Source organism: Macaca nemestrina, chromosome 6 (assembly GCF_043159975.1).
Source record: "Macaca nemestrina isolate mMacNem1 chromosome 6, mMacNem.hap1, whole genome shotgun sequence".
NCBI lineage: Eukaryota > Metazoa > Chordata > Mammalia > Primates > Cercopithecidae > Macaca > Macaca nemestrina.
In genome coordinates this window covers 26,046,179-26,059,989 of record NC_092130.1, presented here as the reverse complement: position 1 = coordinate 26,059,989, position 13,811 = coordinate 26,046,179, and the positions used below count along the sequence as shown (strand labels likewise).

The 13,811-nt window shown below is 43.4% G+C and overlaps 1 protein-coding gene, 1 long non-coding RNA gene and 1 pseudogene across 4 annotated transcripts in view; 1 reads left to right on the top strand and 2 right to left on the bottom strand.

Annotated features, from left to right (window-relative positions):
- LOC105482624 (polypeptide N-acetylgalactosaminyltransferase 10) overlaps positions 1 to 13,811 on the top strand; it is a 274,728-nt gene that overhangs the window by 181,817 nt on the left and 79,100 nt on the right. For all 3 annotated transcript variants that reach the window (XM_071098176.1, XM_071098175.1, XM_071098174.1), the window contains exon 4: positions 242 to 408. In XM_071098176.1, the coding sequence (XP_070954277.1) occupies positions 242 to 408 (167 nt within the window). The remainder of the gene's footprint in view (positions 1 to 241; positions 409 to 13,811) is intronic.
- LOC139363729 (uncharacterized) overlaps positions 1 to 13,811 on the bottom strand; it is an 83,082-nt gene that overhangs the window by 58,826 nt on the left and 10,445 nt on the right. The window contains exon 2 of the long non-coding RNA XR_011624558.1: positions 463 to 626. This is a non-coding gene — a long non-coding RNA (uncharacterized lncRNA). The remainder of the gene's footprint in view (positions 1 to 462; positions 627 to 13,811) is intronic.
- On the bottom strand, positions 8,101 to 9,165 carry LOC105482402 (heterogeneous nuclear ribonucleoprotein A1-like; annotated as a pseudogene).

Genomic DNA, 13,811 nt, shown 5'->3' with positions numbered 1-13,811 from the left:
TATTCAAAATCAGGGAGGTCTTTTATACATATCCCTGTGTGGTATATATGCAGAGATTAGAGGTACAACTTTGGGATGTCATGTAGAAGTTCCTGCGTGACCAAGGTCTCCCTGGATTTCGCTCATTCCCTAATGACTGGAGAGGAAGTGGGATTTGCAGTTAGCCAAACCCTGTGACTGAGTTCTCTTGGCAGGAGGAGAGCTGACCCTGTCCTCTGCCTCCCCTTCTGTTTCCCTCTAGCTGCAACAGCAAGCGCTACCTGGAGACACTTCCCAACACAAGCATCATCATCCCCTTCCACAACGAAGGCTGGTCCTCCCTCCTCCGCACCGTCCACAGTGTGCTCAACCGCTCGCCCCCAGAGCTGGTCGCTGAGATTGTGCTGGTCGACGACTTCAGTGATCGAGGTAGGATCTGTCCCACCGAGCCTCCCACCCGCTGTGCTTCATCTGGCGACTCACCAAAGGGATGGCAGGTTTTCCCTTCTTTAGCAGCGTCAACATATAGGCCATCATTGGCTGAATGCCTGGACCTTGCACTGTGCACGCATTTTCTCATTTAATCCTCACAACTCATGAAGTGGCTGCTATTTTTACTGCTGTGTATCTGTTTAGAAATGTATTAACTGGAAAAAAAAAAAAAAACAGAAAACTTGATAAACAATAGCTCAAACAAGTGTAAGGATTCATTCACTTATCTGTCTCTATCTATTTATTAAATATTGCATAACAAGAGCTCCAGGACTGGTGCAACTGGCTGCTCAGAGCTGTCATCCAAGAGCCAGGCTCTTTCTTTGTTTCTGCTTCCTCATCCTCATGGTCACAAAATGGTACCTCTGGCAAGTCTGCCTTTCAGGCAGGAAAAAGCGTGGAGAACCAAGGGCACAAAGCCTTCATCTGTCAAGGTTTTGCCTTCTAATTCAGGAAAGTGTCCTGTAGACTCACAGCCAGATCCCTGACATCTGGGCACCCCTATCTGTAAGGAAGGCAGGGAATGTGAGTGTTTTGGTTTGTGGCCTCTTTGGTGAGTTAGGAAAGGGAGAAGTGGATTGGAGATGTCAAGTAAGTCCAGCTGGGATTGCAGTGTCTGGCACACCGTTTTACAGATGAGAAAACTGAGACCCAGAGAAGTTAAGTGACTTACCCTAGGTCACAACTCTCAGATAGTAATGTGGCAACCGAACCATGTCTGTCCGGCCCCAAGCATGTGATCTTAGCTACATCCAGAGCCTCTTAGCTGTGAGTCTTACCCTGTGGAATAACTCTCGTCTTGGGTTTAAGAGACACAGAGATGGAGCCAAAAGTGAAATCCAAGAAGAAATTGCCCTTCAGCCAGTGGCCTCAAGCTTATTCTTTGCATCAAAGCTTTCACCAATTGCAGCAAAATTAAGAGAAGCCCTTTCCTCTGCTCACCTTCTTGCAGAGGCACTAATAAGCAGTGAAGAGAGGGAGTATGCATGCACTCCAGAATAATTGCAGCTGACAGTTTCAGGAGCGGCTCACCTGCCCATCGCCCCGTTTTAATACCACACTCTTAATTACACGCCTTTAGTACAGAGGCCTCAGAGAGACAGAAACAGAGGCCTCAGAGAGACAGAAAGAGAGAGAGGGTGTGTGTGTGTGTGTATGTAGACAGTTAACTCAGTTCTTACCCGGTCCATAAAGTCTTCCCTAACTCTTGACATACACTCATTCTCATGCTACCCTTTACATTTTCTTCCCTTCCCTTACAACTTATCACAGGTGAAATTAAAATATGTATTTGTGTGAACATTGGTGTGTTGTGTGCCTCTCCTACTAGACTGTCTATTCTGATTGCAAGGACCACCACATTGGTCCTGTTCACCACAGATCCCAGCTCCTTAGGCATACAGCAGGTGCTTACTACATGTTTGATGCATGATCAGAGCCTGGTTCTTCAGTTTTCTTAGTACTTCCACCCTGGAAGTACTAACAGTAAACCTCGAGCACACTATATGAGATTTATCTGTGTCCACAGAGCAAGGCCTATGAGCCTGCTGATGGTAGGGGTGTGCCTTCCTCATCCCGTAGTCCTGCGGTTTGGCAGAGAGCCTGGAAATATCTATATCTCTGATCCCGGCCCTGCCACACACTGTCTCTGTGACCTTGACCCAGTCACTTCCCCTTTCTGAACTTTAGTTCCCTCATGTATCAACTGGGATCACAATAGTACCTACGACCTCTTAGGTGGCTGTGACTGTCAAATGAGTTAATAGATGTCTATCAAGTGCTTAGGACAGTGCCTGGTGCAGAGTGAACATTAAAGATAGACATCTGAACTTGGTGTCATTTCTGTTGTGGACGTTACTTTTGGTTGGTGTGCAGGAAGGGGAGTCAGGGATGAGTGTACAGAGGTGCTTGCACAGGATGGATGTGTGGGTGCAGGTACGTCTTTTCTTTCTGTAGGGAAGAAGATTTTTGCAAACTGTAAAACACTGAGCAAACAGTCTCTGGTCTCATCCTCTGCCTAAAATATCTCCCTGTCCCTTCACTCCTCTCTTTATAATAGCAGCCCCCATTTTGGGGAGAAGCTCAATATGCCAGGCCCGTATATTCTCTCATTTATTCTTGACAGCAGCCTCTGAAGGAAGCCTTGGGGTCCCTCCTCTCAGATGAGGAGGGCTAAGTAACTCGCCCAGAATCACAGGCCGTGGAGCGGCATCCCTAGGCCTATGGACTCAGCATGCAGACCCTGGCTCCACTTCTGCCTCTTGCTTCCTCTCTTCTGCTTTCCCTTTCCCAGCCTCTCCCAACCTCATCCTTGTCCCAGTGTGGGCTGCCACCCACAAGCCAAGGGCTCACAGCTGGGCAGTACAAAAGGAAAAAAATGAGTGAACTGCTCAAGTGATTAATTGATTTTCTGCAACATAAACAGCCTCCGCCACCTGGGGACAAACACCTGAGCCTTCCGTCGGTACGGGCTGCCTGCTCTGAGCAGGCTCCTTGTTGTACTCCTTCTCAGGGCCACAGCAGTGGCAGTGAGGGCTGCGCTCACTCTCTCACACTCCCCAAAGACCCAGCCACAGCAGGGCTCTCTGTCCTGGAGCTCTGTCCTGCCTCGGGATCCTGTGCTCTTCCTCTGCCTAAACGCCCTCTTCCCAGCTCTTCCAATGGCTGGCTCCCCTCATCCCATCGTCATTTAGACCACACCACTACCATTATTCACCATGCCGCGGTTACATGGCTATTTGATGAGCTGTTTATTCATTGTCAGTCTTCCCCCACTAGACCACTTGTGGTCTAGAAGGAGGTGATTAGTAAATGTTTGTGAATGAGTGAATAGATGCATGAGGAGGGAGGGAATGTATGGCAGCTACCCGTGCATACAGAAAACCATCACCAGCAGCAGGGCCATCTTCAGCCAGCAAGACAGATGTGGCTGTGGAAGACACTGCAGTTCCTGCAGTGACTGGTGCTGGTCCACATCTGTGTTTTCAGGCTCGGGTCCCTGTAACCTGTTTTTCTGAAGCATCAGCTGCCCTGGGTTGGGCTTGCAGCACTCAGCAGGATCCCCCTCTGGGCATGATAGGGCATCCATCCTTCAGACATGGAGTAAACCAGACCTCAGCCAGATTTGAAACAAGCGTCTCTCCTTGTTCAGTTAGAAAAGAATTTCAAGATCATCTAGGCCAGTGACTTTGTGCCTGCTTCTCAGAGCAGCAGAGGCCCCAGAGAAGTCTCAGGAAATGCTGTGAGAGGTATGGAGAACCACACAGGCACAAGTGGGGTTCAGGTGCCTCTCCCGGCCTGGTCTATATTTACTTTCTGAAAAAGTGTTCACTGGGGGAGTTCCACTGCTAAAAAAAGGTATGTGAAAACCACTGTGTAACTCAACCTGCTCATTTTACAGATGGGAAGCCCGAGGCCTGGAGCAGTAGGCAGACTTAACCAGGAGCACACAGCTAGCTGGTTGCAGGAGAGGGATAAGACCCCATATCTGGGCCACAGTGCAGCCTTGTCCCCACTCACCTCAGGTGGTTAAGTGGCACATCTGCAGAGATGCGTTATTCCTTTGTATTTCCAAGGGCACTTCTTAATAAATTACTTTCCCATTGTATTACAGTGTAAACTTTTTGCTAAAAAGAATTCATTATCAAACATGATTAGTCCTGACCTATAGTGGTTTGCACTTCTAAATATCCCAGTTTCCTCAGTGTTGTACCCAGTGGTAAAGATAACAGAATAACCCCCTCCCCTGCCAATGAAGTGTAGCAGTCTTGACAAAGAAAAGGTACACTTCATAAGAAGATCATTCTCTAAGTGCATCTGTTTCTCCAGAGAGCAAAAATATTAATTCAATGTGTACCATACCCAATCCTAAAAAGATACAGAAGAAAAATAATACCGTCCCATTTCACAGATGAGAATGAAAACAGACCCCCCTGATCACTGCCCCTTTCTCTCAACCAATCAGGCACCCAGCCCAGAGGAGGACTCCCACCTCACACCCCTCAGTCTTGCACCTCAGCTGCCACGTTTTGCAGCCTGCATTTTTCAGAAAAGCAATCATTATTCTTGTTTCAAGAAGAAATTCTTAAGGCGGCTTTGGAAGAAAACTTACTCAGCAGTGATTGTTTTAAAAATGAGATTTGGGAGAAACAATTTCAGGATTATGGAGAGGCCTGTCTAAAGTACAGCAAATATGGACCATCCTACAAGACAGATTTCTCTGGGCTACATTAGCAGAGGCCGTTCTCAGAGCTGAAATTCATAGATGCTAACTACAAGCTAGATTGGCACTGCCTAGCAGAAGGCATTTTCCTCTGAAATGAATCCCCTCCAAGATCCTCAGGGCAACTAATCGTAATTCAGCTAAGGGTCGAGACCTCAGGTAGGAGACAAAATTGGAGCAAATGAATTCTTGAAATAAGATCCAGAGCTTTGTGCGGGCAGTATCAGGGACTCGAGTGGAAGCAGAAGCTGACACCGGAATAATCCTGGCTCCGCTTACAAATAGAACACTACACTTTGCCAGGGGTCTCCAAAAGCTCTTCAAATGCATGAGCTTTGCTCGAGGATTAGGAGAACATCGAGGTGTTTTTGCACATGTGGAAGGGAAAGATGGGGTTATAGGCTGGCAGACCTGTCCCTGGGTTGCACTGCCTGGGTGGCATGTTTTTATGAGGAAAAACAAGAGAGGTCTTGTTCATTTGTTTGTTTTTATTCCTTTTCTCCTTAGCCTCTCCACTTTCAAACAGTGTTGTTTTTCCAGAAAAATTAGTTATGTGGTAATGGAAAGAATTACTGTGTTTGGATTAACTAGAGGCTGCCCGGAATGATGAGGTACAAAAGTGACAGGCTATATGATCTCATTGACAGCGTTTTCTCCAGCTCAACTGCCTTTCTACAAACAAACAAACATAGGGAATGGTTCCCAACAGAAGTTCTTAGCAGGTGTTTGCAGAGCTGTTGAAAAGTTGTTGGCAGTGGTTGGTGCTGGAAGGAGTATAGACAATGCCGGGCCCATTAGTTCACATGGTAGTGAGCTCACCTCGCCCATGAGGCCAGAGTCAGTAGTCCTCTTCCCCTGATGGGCTGATTAAGTCTGACCTGCACTCTCACACCATGCCAGTCATGGGAACACATCATGGAAATCCATTTTGCTCCGTCCCTCTTTGCATCACTCTTGACACTGCCCGATAAGCATCTATTCCCCATTTCTTGTCTTCTCTCAAGCAGCCTTAGTTTGCTTCTGATACCACCACAACTTGTTGGCGTGGCCATTTCCCACTTACATTTTATTGCTCAGGTTCTTTCACATTTTTGAGGGTTTTTTTGCTGCTTATTTTGTTTTTCTCTATGTCTGTTCTGATTTATCAAAGTAATTCATATTCATGTATTCAGCAGTATTTGTGACATGACTCTGTGCCACATGCTGTACTTTGTGCTGATATAAGAGGAATCAAATAGGCTTCCCTCGATGGCTCCAGTAGGCCTAGAGGAGGTAAGGGGCAGTTGTAAGACCGTGAAACCATGAAATATGTGCTACCTGGTGAAAGTCCAAGCAATGTAGAGTACAGAGGACAACAGGGCAGGCTTCCTGGAAAAAATTCCAGCGAAATTTAATCCAAAGCGTTGTAGATATTACTCCTTGGGGTTAGGGAAAGGAAGAACATTCCAGGCAGAAAGAGCAGGACAAGCACAGGCTGGAAGTCGAGGAGAAAATGTGGGAAATGCAGAAAGAGCCGTCCATAACCTTATCACGTGGAGGCAATTAGTATTAATATTTAGGCTTTTTGCCCCAGTGTTTTTTCTTTTAATAGACCTTACTTTTTAGAACAGTTTAGGTTCACAGCAAAACTAAGTAAAAAGTAGGTAGGTCCATGGCCATGCTACCCTGAACACACCCAATCTCATCTGAAAGTACAGAGAGTTCTCCACTATCAACATCTCATACCATAGTGGTACATTTGTTACAATCCCTGAACCCACATGAATACATCATTTTCTCCTAAAATCCATAGTTTATATTAGGGTTCACTCTGGTGTTGTATATTCTATGGATTTGGACAAGTGTATAATGACATATATCTACCATTATAACATCATACAGAGTAGTTTCACTGCCCTAAAAATCCTCTGTGCTCCACCTGTTCATCTCTCCCTTTCCCTAAACCCTGGCAGCCACCAATCATTTTACTGTCACTATAGTTTTACTTTTTCCAGATTGTAATGTAGTTGGAATCATACAGTATATAAAACCTTTTCAGATTGGCTTCTATCACCCACGAATATGCACTTAAGGTTCCTCCATGTCTTTTTATGGCTTGATAGCTCATTTCTTTTTAGTGCTGAATAACGTTCCATTTTCTGGATATACCACAGTTTGTTTATCCATTCACCTACTGAAGGACATCTTGGCTGCTTCCAAGTGTTGGCAATTATTAGTAAAACCACTATGAACATTTGTGTACAGGATTTTGTGTGGACATAAGTTTTCAGCTTACTTAGGTAAATGCCAAGGAGTATGATTGCTGGATCATTTGGTAAGAGTATATATAGTTTTATAAGAAACTGCCAAATTGTCTTCCAAAGTGGCTTACCATTTTGCATTTTCACCTGCAATGAATGAGAGTTCCTGCTGTTCCACCTCCTTGCCAGCATTTGATATTGTCAGTGTTTTGGATTTTGCCAATAGCTGCTTAGTGGTCTCTCACTTTTATTTTCACTTGAATTTTCTAATGACATGTGATATGGAACATCTTTTGTATGCCTGTCTGCCATTTGTAAATTTTCTTTTTGTTCTCAGTATTTTATCATTTCTGTTTTCTTTTTCATACCCTCCCATTTCCCCTCCAGTCCCACCCTGCTGAGGAAATTCAGGTTCGCCGTCTGGTATGTATCATCCCAGACCATTCTGTATAATCATACTAACTAACATATAGCAACATGTAATAGAAAGAACTCATGTTTATTGAGCTTCTACTGTGTGCTAAGTGCATTCACTCGTTTATTATCACAGCACTATGGTAGGTTCTGTCATGCCCAACGTGAAAACCATACTGGCCTCAATGATATCAGACCTCTTTTTTCTACTTAAAAATTTAACATTTTTGTCCCCATTTTACAGATGATAAAACTGGGACACAAGTAAGTTGCTGATGTGTACTTAGCTCAAAGAGGCAGAGCTTTGATTTAAAACCATCCATTCTGATTCTAGAACCTTTACTCCTAAGCTTTACATGCTTTTCCCCCTCTTTTATTGGGATCATACTGTATACATTACTTTACCACATTTTTTTAAAAGACACATTTATTCAGCATCATGGTCAGACTATTACATTTAGCAATCAACAGCATGGGTGCAAAAAAAAAATCAACATTAAAACGCTTTGTTCGAATGCTTTACACTTTCCACAGAACAGGGACTAAAATAGCCTGTTACACAGTTAATCACAAATACAGTCCTTGAGTTTTTTGCCCATACACATGAGTATTTGTCTAAAACATGTCTTCTTTGTAGCAGCTAGGCTCTGCCACTACTGTGCTTGGCTGAGTTCACAAATCTGATATAACCTGTAGCTTCCCTGTCACTTCTCTGGCTCTCCTCTCCTGCTAAGCTTTGTTTTCTTGCAGTAATTAAAATCTTCTGTCACTGCCATAGCTACTGCTGGTACTGGAACTGCCATAGGCACCTTGGTTTCATGGTTTGGCAAAGTATTGGCCTCCACCACCATAGGGGACAGCACTTCTGCCTCCAAAGTTTCCTCCCTTCATGGGTCCCAAATTTGAAGACTGATGGTTGTAATTGCCAAAATCATTGTAGCTTCCATCACCTCCAGAATTGCTTCCATCATTACCAAATCCATTAGAGCCATCCCCACTGCCACTATATCCACCACCACCATGGCTGCCACCAAAGCCACCACAACCACTGAAGTTCCATCCATGACCAAAGTCATCATTCCCACTAAAACCACCTCCACAACCACCACCAGAGTTTCCAGAGCCACTTCAGCCTCTTTGGCTGGATGAAGCACTAGCCATCTCTTGCTTTGACAGGGCTTTCCTAACTTCACATTTGTGGCCATTCACAGGATAGTATTTCTAAATGACAGTCTTATCCACGGAGTCATGGTCATCAAAGGTTACAAAGGCAAAGCCCCTTTTCTTGCCACTGCCTTGATCAGTCATGATTTCAATCACTTCATTTTTTCCATATTGTTCAAAATAATCTCTTAGGTGATGTTCTTCCGCGTCGTCTTTAATGCAACCAGCAAATATCTTTTTCACAGTTGAGTGGGCACCTGATCTTTGAGAATCTCCTCTTGAGACAGCTCTCTTTGGTTCCACAACTCTTCCATCCACCTTGTGTGGCCTTGCATTCGTGGCTGCATCCACCTCCTCCACGGTGGCATAGGTGGCAAACACACAGCCCCTGGGGTGCTTGGTGCTGGGATCTCTCCTTACCACATAATCTGTGAGCGTTCCCCATTGCTCAAAATGGCTCCTCAGGCTCTCATCAGTTGTTTCAAAGCTCAACCCTCCAATGAAGAGCTTCCTCAGCTGCTTGGGCTCTTTAGGAGACTCTGGCTTAGACATGATGGCAGTGGGAAGAGACTTTAATGATGCTTCCTCAGTGGCGTCCACGGGCAGAAAGCTGCAACTTTTTTTTTTCTGTTAATGTATCACAGCCATCCTTCAGGTCAGTAGTAGAAACAGAGCAAACTCATTTGTCTTTTAATAACTAAATTAATATTCCATAGTGGGAATCTACATTTAGTCCCTTTTTAAGGGCACTTTGTGGAGTGAACATTCAATCGTATACAACTTTACATCCTGGTTTCTTTCACTTAACTTTTTACAATCCCTTCCCCTTGTCATTGTGAAATGACTACCCATCTCTTTTTCTTTGAGACAATGGTGACATAGAGACAGGAGTCAAGCAAGTCCAGATATCAGCTGTATTGTTGCAGAGGCTGATCTAGAGAACACAACATGAATCTCTTTGTACCCCTTTTCTTCTAAATGACTGACCCAGGGACAGGCTTAGCAGGTATGGAACCATGGCCTTGCTGGCAGGGCAGAGTCGGCCAAAAAGCATGGCACAAGGAGGACAGATAAAGCCAGCTGTGCAGGCACAGTGAGTGTTTTTACTTCAGCCTGTCCGGCCTCACCTCCACAACCTCCCTTAGAGGTGAAATAGTTTCCTGCTACAAAAGTACAAGGGCAGGGGAAGTGAATTCTGTTCCAGATGATGAAGCTGAGGCTTGGAGAGATGGTTGGGAGGTGGCCTCAGCTGCTTATCTGCCCTCATAATCATCTCCTCCTCGTTGGGAATTGCATTGACAGAAGGGATTGATCGTCCCCACAGTGGGCTCAGTAATCTTAAGAATCCCACATCTCAAGTATCAGTCTCCACCACTAAGGAAATCTTCAGGCTTTCTTAATTCTCTTCTCCTTTCATATCTTTGACATCCTAAATGCTTCTCCCTCAGACTCCAAAGGAGAGAACAGCTAAGAAGATTAAAACTGTTACAGAATATCAATTAGTTTATAATGAAGGAAATCTATAAACCTTTTGGTGGATATCTGGTAGAAACACAGGATGCAAGAGTCAATATATCTATGGGATATTTTGTGCGTCTTTAAAAAAAAAACAAACCCCAGGATTTTGTGAATCAAGTACTGTATAAATGATTTACTGGAGAGCAAAAAAAAAAAAAAAAAAAAAAAAAAAAAATCAAATAAATCGCTCAGATTGCATCTGAAGCATCAAAAGCTCCGATGTTTGGGAAAGAATTGTTTCTGTAGTGGAAAATAGCTGCATTATATTTTCAGAAAGGTGACGCTTCTATTGACGTGGGTGAACCTTGTACATTTTAAAAACTTGGTGCAGTAAGAGTGCGGTAAATCACGGATATTCTTGTGATTTTCTTATGGGATTAAAGTCTAACCTTTTCCACTCTTTTAGTGTTTCCTTAAAAACATAGTGTAGGGGAGTAAAAACCAATGGAACACAAGATTTTGGATAATGTCCCCAGGGAGAGGGCAGAGGAACTGCCCCCTTCTGTCATAGTCTTCCTTCAGAAAGCTCCTGGGCCTTCCTGCTAGCTTAGGCCTGATGTAAATTCTTATCTACTCAGGGTTTGAAGAGAGATGAGATTTGAGGCTGAAATAAAAGTATTAGGCCGGTGCAAAAGGAATTGCGGTTTTTGCCATTTCCTTTCATAGGAAAAGCCGCAGTTATTTTTGCACCAACCTAACAGTAGTTTCCTTAATAAGTAACCTGGTCTAGTGCACACCAGCCAAGTCCTATTCACGTCGTTCACATTCTCAAGCTGAAAGTGCTCATTTGCCTGCGTTGCAGAGTCAGAAAAAGCAGTAATAGCAATAATAATAATGCGACACAGCACCTATATAGCACTTTCTATGTGCCAGACACTGTTGTAAGTGACTTAAACACATTATATTTCACATTATAGGAAGCCTCTTTATAGACAACATTTGCCTAAAGGAAAAATTCACATTTAGTAGAGCAGTCAAACCAAATCCAAGAGATTCCCCTTCTCTGTGTGCCCCACCTCCTAAGTAAAACAAAAACTTCTAAATATAGATGTGAAATGGCTACAGCATGACCTTTGATGTATGTCTATATGTCTAATAGGTATGTTCTTCTGTTTTCATTTATTGTAAATTCTCTAAATAATGTTGGTTCTAGCAGACAAATGAAGCATGTTGGCCAAAAAGTAGGCATTAGTTCTAATCTGCTGCCTGACCCCAACCCACAGGCAATCTCCAAGTAAACCCATTGCAAACAGAGATAGTTCAGGGATTCTTCCCAATTTCCTTAAAGAACTTCCAGCCCCTGAAACTTTCAAGCACATCTTTATCAGACAACCACAACTCCAGAATCAATTATGTTTTGATCTGAATCTGGAGGCACCTTTAGAGCTGTTTACATCAGAGGCTTAAAATGCTACCAATTTTCATAGCCAAAAATAGGCAACAGTTGACAGCTCTAAAGATCAAGAAGGCCAAATATACACATTTATGTATCATTTATTTATTTCAAATTTTTTTAAAAAAGAAAATTCCACCACTGTACATTAATATAGCGTTCGTGGGTATTGAAAGTTTAATTTCTTTTTTCCCTCTTTTTCTCTTATTTTACTGTCTCATACCGAAATCTCATGAAAATGGAATTTTTACATCATTATATAGAACAAAGAAATAGACACGCGTTAAGGCCAAAGTAACATCCCTTCTTCTCATGTGATTTAGTGAAGTTAGTTCCTATAAAGTATTCACAGATGCAGGCTGCCTTTTCCAACCTTTGGGGATCCTCATTTTACTCAATTTCTTTGCCTAAAAGACAAAAATGCTCATTCCTCCTAGAATAATAATAAAATTATTTTATTTGCTTACTTTATAAATGCAGACCTCTTCAGAGATGCCCACCTTATTTATAAGCAACCAGGAATCTCAAAATAACCAATAACTTCCTGTCATCTCCTATTTGTCCTCCACTCCTGGACTTGTTAATGAATGAGATTTATTGGGCATCGCTAATAATCTGCAGTGAAGGTGAAAGCAGATGGAATTATAAGGCTATGCTTTCTGTCTAGTCTTCTCAGAAATTGTTTTTGTTTTCCTATATGCTGTCAGAACACATGGTTTAGAATATTCTAAATAATAACCTCACTCCAGTCTCTGTTAATAGAAAACTCAAACTAACAATAACCTCCCCAGAGCCTCCACACCAGCTAGCAGATTTATCTTAACCAGGCAGGAGGAAAGACTAGCCCTGACCCTTCCCAGCACACACGTTCTGCTGCCATACGACAGAACTTGAACTCATGAAGGAATGAAAATGACCTATAAATAGACTTTCTTCCTGAGCAAAGTGATGCCAAATATTCTTTGTAGTGGACACAAAACCCTGCATCGTTTCTCCCTTTCGGCTGCAGGGAGATGGAGGACATAGTCATTCTGGTGAACAGCTCCTCACCTTGCACCCAGTGCTTGTCATGCCAGCTGGGTCCTAAGTCCAGATGTGCCTCCGACCAGTCCCATCCCATCCTTTCCCCATCCCATGAACCAGTACATTATTTTCTTTTGTAAACTAGTTGGAGTTGATTTTCTGTCATGTCTAACCCCAAAGCCATAAGTCCTGTCTTCCCTTTTGCGGGTTGAGTGAGGATTGAGTAAGGTCCAGCACCGTGACAGGCCGGGCACATGGTCATCATTCCTTCAGTGTTGGTTGTTAATGATGCTGTTGTTATGGTGATGCTTATTATTATTACTGTTACCTGAAATGCTACGCTACCCTGTCTACCTCAAAGTCTCATTATGGGAATGAGATGAAATTAAAAATGTGACATTAATGAGCTAAACAATGCAATGAGGATGTACAAGAGGGTACTGATTTTCACAGAAGGAAAGAACCCTGAGGAGAACTTTCTAGTCAGGTGGCAGAGAAAAATGTGACCTTCAAAGCAGACATTCCAAACCTGGAGTGTGCCCCCGCGGTCTCCAGGTCATCTGGGTTCAAGCAATGGCTCTTAACTCTTACCCTTATCAACTTTGACTGAGGAGCTTGTTAAATGCAGGTTACCAGGGCCCACCCACAGAGATTCTGATTCAGTGGTTCTAGGGTGGGCCTCAGGAATCTGCATTCTTAACAGACATGTCAGATTATTTTGATAGAGTTGAAAAGATCCTCGGACTTTTGGAAAACACAGGATTCCAGGCGTGGCAGGTCACTCAGTGTGCTTTGTGATAGATTTGGATAGTGATGTCTTGGAATGTATACCCTGGGTCATGGTAAGTGCAAAAACGCATGGCCCTTCTGGGAGGAGATAAGTTAAGATGCCTTCAGCCTTGGCCAGACCCCTGTTTTCTAGGATGTCTTGTCCTAAATAATTGCCTTGCTATAACAGGCTTGTGTGGATTTATGGTCTCACATTTAATTTCAGCCGCTATTCATTAATCCTGATGATCTCACTTAAATTATTAAACAGTCATATATTCCAATTTTGAGGGCACTAATTATATCCTTGAGAGGCTGTTATTATCTGGATGATCAGATACACTCAGCCAACACTAGACTGTTTTCTCCTCACTCATCAGAATTTTATACTTTTTCAGGATTTTTTCAGTTGCCACATGTGTTTTATGTGACAAGATCTCAGAGCTGAGGAGTTATGAAATATGAGAGCAGAGGTTCTCAAAGTTTGGTGTGCATAAGAATCACCTGGGAAGAATGTTTAACATGCAGATTCCCTAGGCCCTGTGAGTGTCCAGGTCCTCAGTCTCGGAGGAGTCCAGGAATCTGTGTTGTAACCAGC